The sequence below is a fragment of the Telmatherina bonti genome (genome assembly GCF_933228915.1).
Source record: "Telmatherina bonti genome assembly, chromosome: 10".
Lineage (NCBI taxonomy): Eukaryota > Metazoa > Chordata > Actinopteri > Atheriniformes > Telmatherinidae > Telmatherina > Telmatherina bonti.
The window spans coordinates 16,140,830-16,148,807 of record NC_136628.1 but is presented as its reverse complement, the minus strand read 5'-3'; the positions used below and the strand labels follow the sequence as shown (position 1 = coordinate 16,148,807).

The window sequence follows — 7,978 nt, the reverse complement described above, 5'->3', positions numbered from 1 at the left end:
GACTGCATAGAAAAACAAAGAAAAAGGTTTTGCATAGTTAGGAAGCAAAAAGTACCAAGAGGATACAAAAAAGAACAGCTACAGGGTAAAGCTAAAGCTAATTTGCTCCTTTATAATGATCGCCATTTGCAATGTTGTTTTGGCTACAAGTTGTCACTATCAGGTTGTAAAACACATATAATGTGTCATGTTTACATATGTGTGTTTTAGATGGCTCTCTTATCACAAAATTACCAGTGTGTGGGAGTTAGATGCCCAGGAAACATCAATGGGTTGACTTATGGCTGCTGTGCCTGGTTACTGGTTTTATGTCTTGGCTAGACCATTCCACTGGACACTGGATACTGGATGACTGACTGCAGAACACGTGCTCAACCAAAAACTGATTGGTTGTTAAAAATGCTTTTGGCAGGCCAAAAGACATGAAAGCAATGACTTTGACATCCTGCTGGTGTAATATGAGATACTGACTTGTGCTCTGCCTAATCTGTGAGGAAGTCATGAAAACACTGGGGAGAAGGCCGGTGTCTGAGATGCTCTGATGTTGTACTTGTGGTGTAAATAGTTAATATATTTAAAATTTAAAGGGTTTTTTTCCCTTCTCTGTCATGCGCCTACACACTGCTGTGGAAATTTTGTTCTAACTAAGATGTTCATATATTTCAGAATCCTCAGCATATATTCATCTCTGATTATGGCTTTGTGGGTTTTCTGAAAAGGTCATGATGAACTTAAGAACTTAAGCTTAGTTAGACAGTATCTGCTTATCTACCCTTACTGACATAGATAATGTGCAGCAGACCTGAGATGTCTGCATCCAGACATCTGGACAGCTAAGAAGTCAGATAGCATGGTGCCATTAGGGAGATTATAATTTAGGGGTCAGTTAGACCTGACTTTTTAAGCAACAACAGACATTTCTTGTTTAGAATAAACATAAATTTATAGCATGCAATTGACGTACTGTAGGCGAGGGCTTAAAAAGTAGGTTTGTGTAGAACTCTGGAGAATTTTCAGACTTTCCACCCCGTTAGACCTCTGAACTGTCTGTCAAAATTTCAATTTGTATTATTTTCTGTTCAGTAAACTTTGTAAACTTTTTCACTTCAGAACCAGACTCCTCATCATTGACAGACTTTTTATCCACAACAACACCTTGGCAGACAGTTATTTACTTTAGTTGATGAAGGTTACCAATTTTTGATTAACTGAGTGCAGTAAATTTAAATAAAATAAATAAATAATGAATAAATAAACAAACAAATAAATAAATAAACTAATGTTTGCCCACTGTTATATATTTATTCTGGATATTTTTTTTTATCCTATTTTTTTTTTTTTTAACTCACTTTATTCAGTTTTAATCATGCATTCTTTAATGATAGGATTTCAAGCAAGAACACTACAAATGGGTTTATTTTGTATTATTTAAATGAAAACTGTCTGGCCAGTGAGAAAAAAAACCACACCTGTATTTAACTTGGCAAGCAGCTCCTTTTGGATAATTACTGTGTGGGTGACCATCTTTCAGCAGGCAACAAGTTATTTAACCCCAACTGATACAATGAGTCGCCTCTTAGTTCTTAAACAGTCATGTGGAAAGGCTCTTCCTGTGGATGTGGGAAAGACGTTAGTTTGCTTAAGTAGGGTCAAATCACTGTCAAGCATCCAGCAGAGAAAACATCTAAGGGGGGGTTGCAGACACAACTAAAATTAGGTTACGAACTGTCCAAAGCATTATTATAAACTGCAAGGAAAGCAGGGAACCGACATTTTGAGGAAGAAATGTGGATGGAAAACATTGACACGTTAAGGGACTTCAAGGGATTGAGACTGAATAGTTGGGTAGCTATAAGAAAACCAGTTATCAGTGCGGCCAACCAGAAGAAAAGGTTGCAATTTACTTGGGAGCATAAAGATTAAATTCTGGAGCGATGGAAGAAGGTCATGTGATCTGATGAGTTCAGATTTACCCAGTTCCAGTGTGATGGGGAGCATCAGGTTAAAAAGAGAGGCAGATGAAGTGATGCAGCCATCATACCTCGTGGTGTTGAGTCATGAACAGCTCATTAACTAACTCTTGAATCATGATTCCTTGTCCCTACTCACTCATTCACTGACGCTCCCCTGCTACCACTAGCTAGCTAACTGCAGAGACCAAACCATGTATCAGTATTCCACAAATCCACAATTCTACTTGCACTTGTAGAAATATATCAAGCAAATTATTGTAATTGTGGCAAAAGGAACAGCTTGGATTTCTTACCTAGACTTCCCATTTCCCTGCTGGACCATGACTATTTACCCCCCTGCCATGAGGTGTAAATGAAAGTAGAACAGTCAGAACAAAGCTCACAGTAGCCCAGCCCCAAGCACAACCAAAGAGAATCCCTCAGTAACACACAGTATGGAGCATCACTTGACTCACAACACATTTGAGTCACCCAATGCCTCCTTGGGAGCAAGTCCGCAGTATCCAGGATCTAACTTGTTGCATGAATGAATCACTCATTTGCTCAAATTAGGCCCAAACCACTCATAGCATGTACCAATCCCTCCGTTGTAGCTGACAGTATGTAGCCTGGCTCGACTCACAGCACTCACAAACCACCCACTCATGTAACGGGCTCACTGAAAGTAGCTCATTACTTTGCACCAAATACCATGAAAACTTTAGGAACACATTATGTCCTTTAAGTTATGGTGAGATGTGGTAATAATATTCACATGCACATTAAATATAAAAGCACTGAGGCCTTTTACATGACTATTAAAATCAGATCCAATCATTGTGATCTGATCTGATGTGTTTATATGCACTTATGATATATGATATTCAAAAAATCCATCACCATATCACTGGTTCATTATCAGATTTATGTGTCTGGTGATGTCACTTCCTGTTGTCTTCAATGCATTTGGTCTGTGTTTAATATGTTGCCAATGTGATAATCTGCTGAGTTTACAGGTAAAGATTTTGTTTCCTTCATTTTATCTTTAATTATTATTATTATTATTATTATTATTATTTTATATATATATATATATATATATATATATATATATATATATATATATATATATATATATATATATATATATATATATATATATATATATATATATTTTTTTTTTTTTTTTTTTTTTATAAAGAACAGTTATATAAACCTGTACTTTCTGATTCAGGCCTCAAGACTGCTGTGTGTATGAACGAAGATATATGTGCTTCAAAAGCCAAAAGAGTTTTCCTGCTTGCTTCTTCACAGTCTGCTGTGCATTACTTCCACCACAACTAATATCAGTAAATAAAATAAAACCATACAGTTCTCAGACAGTACACTGGTTGGTTGTCTGTGGTGGGTTGGAAGTGACAAAATATACCAAAAACATAATAATAGTTTTAAGACAATCGACTTCCTGTGAAGGAAGGACAGTTTAAATGACTAAATACTATTTGCATAATTCAGAAGGATGCATGTTTTGATCAGGGGGGGAAAAAAATCAATAGTCTCAAGATGGAGAGAGTGTTTAAGTGTCCATTTACAGCAGAGAACACTCAGCAGCTTCACGGCAGGATCACTTCAGTTCTCCTCTCATATAGATACAAGAGTCACTACCAGGGCATCTATAGAGCTCACTGCCTCAACATCAGCCTCAGATCCAACAGGATCCATAACGCTTCGCACAGCGGCGCTCATCCTGCTCACCAGTGCGTGAAGTCCGCCACGAGCGTGCGTGGCTGTGCGAGACGTGCTGACCTGTAGGCTTCAGAGCAGCCAGCTCTGCCTCATCCAGCACGCTTCTAACCCCGAGGCGCTCCACGGACTCGGGGTTCCAAGCCGCGCTTTTTGTTCGGGGATGAGTTGAGATCGATGCGTGGGCAACTGTTAAGTCAGTGATGCATTTACCAAACCTCTCCACTTTCTGGAAAGAGAGAGAGAGAGAGAGAGAGAGAGACACACACACACACACACACAAGAGAGTTCAGTGAACTGTGAATGGAGCGCGAGGTGGGAAGGAATCTGGTGGTTGGTTTCAGCACCACGGACAGAGAAAGTAGCACCGACACACCAGTTTGAGCTTTGTTCTTCACTCTTCCACTGAGAGATTGTGTTTGTGCTCGAGCTGAAAGCCTAAATTAATTGATGTTGAGTCCTATAGTACCTTATTCCATAAACATGTAGTTATAAAGGTGTTCCAGTTCTACGCAGCGGTCCTCTGTCAAAACTCCTACTGGGAACCCTGACGCCCATATCCCCTCCCAGAACCATTAAGCGCCTTACTTAGAAACTATGCTTGCCTGACGGGTGTCTAAAAACAGAATGGAAAGAAACAACCCCACCCTCCCTCCCCCCTCCATTTTTTTTCTGTCTTTTTATTTTGTCCCGGTTGTTTAGAACTCCTGGACATCCTGTCGCGGTTGCCTCTCACACAGGCTGTACTAACGCAGGGAGACCCCCGTGAGCTCCTGACTAACTTGAACACATGATTCTCCTTTAAATTCCCTCCGTGTCTGGATGTGCCACCACCACCACCACCATCAGCAGCAGCAGCGGTTGCTGCTTCTTGATGTTGTGGTGCGGAATACGCATGCGCCCGGTATTGGAATTACTGCACAGGCGAGAATAAGTTAGATCTCGTCCATCTTCAGTAAAAGAAAAAAAAAGAAAAGAAAAAGAAAAAAAAACATAGTTTAACCATGGCAGTATTGAGAATAGGAGGAATGAGGACAGTTGGGGTCTGGTTGTTTTCTCTCATAGTAGCAGCGGGTCGCACTCAGAGGTAAGTAAATGGGTCGGAGGCTCCTCTCGTTTTACTACAGTCACCGTGTTTTTAGACGGTTTGGAAAATACTTGGACACTTATGATACAAGACTGTTTCGTTTTCAAATCTGCTGTCCTTTTGTGTTTCTCAGCGTTTTTTTTGTTTTGTTTCCATAGTGTCGGTGTCAATGACCCTAGCAATATGCCTTTGGTGAAAGAAACGGTGGATAGGCTGTTGAAAGGTTATGATATACGACTGAGGCCAGATTTCGGAGGTAAATGGACACCTATTTTCACAAACTCTTCTTCAGGTAAATCGCTGTCAGCCGGTAATAGTCCAGCGTTGAAATGTAAAACAGCTGCCGATATTTCAACTTGGTTTGTGTATCTGAAAGTAAAAGGTGTGTTCACCATCGGCTTCTCGTCTCCCCACGGTATATGACTTTTTCTTAAATCTGTATTGTTGTTATGTGTCAAAACAACCCGACATAATGGTGAAGAAAGGGGTAATGTGGCTTAAATATGAAGGCTGTCAATGGAACTGCAGCTGCTCTTTTATTAATTGACAAAAAGAAAAACATTAATCGAATTACGAAATGAAGCTGTCATCGCTCAGAGCGCGTGTTTATGATGAACAAACACCTTGTCGTCTCCGTTAAGGTTTCAGCCAAGGCATGCTTTCATGTCAGCAACTTTTAAGGGGGACGCTTCTGTCACCGCAGGTCAGGGAATCCAGTCCCACCTGAAACCATCTCTGTGCACTATCATCCGGCTGACAGCTAAAATTGTCTTTTCACGCTTTTATTATGAAGCTTTTCTCATAAATGAATGTTGCAGAATCATTCAAGCTGTTGCTGATTTACACGCTTTCTTTTACTCACCTTTTTTTTTTTAAATATATTAGTTTATATATAATATATTATATATTTATATATATTTAATATAATATATTATATTATAATACATATTATGTATTTCTTTATATCTGCCCCAGGTCCTCCAGTAGGGGTGGGAATGAATATAGACATAGCCAGTATAGACATGGTATCAGAGGTCAATATGGTAAGTAGAATTTCTCTCTTCTGCTTTATAATACCAGATGCAAGATCTGTATCCCATGTCTTTCTGTTATGCCTGCGCTTAACACGGGAAACACCCCTACCCCCCCAAAGGAGGGGAATCCCCCTCGTTAATGCGCAAATGTGTCTGCACTTCCATAACTCACCTCGGCTTGCGTCCTGGCAAACATTCATCTTTGTGGTCATGAAAAGAAAGCGTTTAAATATAGCTTTTTTTTATTTTATTTTACTTTGGTAATTCTAATTTTAGGAATCAAAGAGCCCATGCATACCAAGTTACTGTGATTAAAATGAAAGACAAAGATACGTTTTATTTTATTTATTTATTTTTTTTTTTTTATTAGTGCTGAGTTGTAAATTGTTTGTCATAGCTGGTTTGTGGAAATGTGACGACAACAGCAGTGGGGGAACATAGGAGCAGTGGGAATGAGAAGGGGGAGATTAAGTTTCATACAAGTGCACCTCTTAGTGATGAGACTGGAGAACTACAGCTCGTTTAATGGAGAAGCACAAGGCTGCATTTCATCATGGTAGAAGGTCACTCTTGACACTTATTATACAATTGACAAGGTGAGCAAAATTGGATATTTATGGTAATGTGTGTGAGGATTTGATAGTTCCACCGTCCATTTGTATCTTTTTTTTTTTTTTTTCCAAAACTTTCCCTGGTTGACCTCCACTGTGGGAGGTGATAGGCCTACGTTTGTAATGGCTGCCTTATTTGTAAATATGCAGTCATTTCAGTGTTAGCCGTGATTTGAGTCATGCTTTGATGTGAGGGAATTACAACACTCTGGAATATTTTTGGCAGCTGCACTCAAAGCTTGTGCTCGTGTTATCTTCCTGCTCTTGTAGACTACGTCGGTTTTGCAGAGATTAGAAAGCAGATGACGCTCTATTTGCATCTATGCATACATAAGTCTTGCTCAACCATGGACCCATATACAGAAATACACACATAAATAAACAATGCGGGTTTAGCGAGCTCCACAGAATTCTCCATTAAATACATAAGGTTAAATTTCATCCATTTATTTGTATAAATATGACAAAACGTGTATGGTGTATATGGTAAAGGCTGTCATGTAATGATCACTTTCTGTAAATGAAGGTAATTATATCATCACTTTATGTGTTTTTCATGGTGAGCCACATGTTTTGTTTAAAATGATGTTGTGCTGGAAGTAGATCAGGGCTTCAGCTTTTATTCACACACACCCACACATGGACAAAATAAAGAAAGAAAGAAAAAGAATCCCACTCTCCAAACACAAAAAGCCAGTGTTTCACAGCTTCTTTGATCATCCCATCCCTTTTGTGAGGATCGGTCCTCTAAACATTCTCTAATGTGAAAGGGGAGTCATTACCACCTGACCCATTGGAGTCTCATGAAAAGAAGGGCCACATGTGTGTGGGTAATGGTCCTGGCATCTTTGATCTGCTCTTCTTCCTAATATAAATGTAACCACTTTTCAGGCTAGCAGCTGGTGTAGAAGCACTTTCCTTTCTTCCATTTCCGCTACCCCATCTGGCTCTCTGTCTGCCACTTATTTTGGTGCATGGGCAGAGCCGCCCTGTGTTCTGTCTTTAGCGAACAGATAGGGCAGAGAGTTGAGGGTAATGGAGAGATGTCACAGAGGGATGCATCCAACAATGTCATTTTTTTGTCTTTATGGCAGAGCAGGACATAAATGGGTTGCTATGTGTTAATAATAATCTTCTATTTCTCCTCCATGCTCCCTGCCGGGAGCTTTACATTAAAAAGCAGGCACACACAGAGGTGATGGCGTTGCATATATATGAGACTTTTTTTCCAGAGAGGCCATTAAAATGAAGATCTTCAAAGTGGTTTGTCTTAAACCATCTGCTTTAGCACTTTGTTAGCAATGTCACAGGATAGAAACCAATTTAGAAACAAAACAGGCCTCTAGCTCACTTTAAATGAGTCACCCAAATAAGTATGCAGGATTCAAGCAGAGTGGCCCAGAGGACATGAAGTCGTCTCTGGTGTTTGTCATAGAAGCTGTTCTGGTGGCTGGACTTAAGCATTTTGCAGGAGTGTACCTGAAACTGAAATCTCTTTGTTTCTTTTTTATGTTGATGGTGAAATGAAAAGTGTTTGTTGGTGTGTCTCAA

At 39.6% G+C, this 7,978-nt stretch overlaps 1 protein-coding gene across 2 annotated transcripts in view; it reads left to right on the top strand.

Annotated features, from left to right (window-relative positions):
• Positions 1-4,699: 4,699 nt before the first annotated feature.
• gabrb2b (gamma-aminobutyric acid type A receptor subunit beta2b) overlaps positions 4,700-7,978 on the top strand; it is a gene marked incomplete at both ends in the record, with an annotated part of 62,683 nt that continues 59,404 nt past the window's right edge. The window contains 3 exons of one of the 2 annotated variants that reach the window (XM_079248092.1): positions 4,700-4,782; positions 4,941-5,038; positions 5,758-5,825. In XM_079248092.1, coding sequence (XP_079104218.1) covers positions 4,700-4,782; positions 4,941-5,038; positions 5,758-5,825 — 249 coding nt within the window. Of the gene's footprint in view, positions 4,783-4,940; positions 5,039-5,757; positions 5,826-7,978 lie in introns of those variants that run through there. The other variant, XM_079248093.1, reaches the window with a different exon arrangement.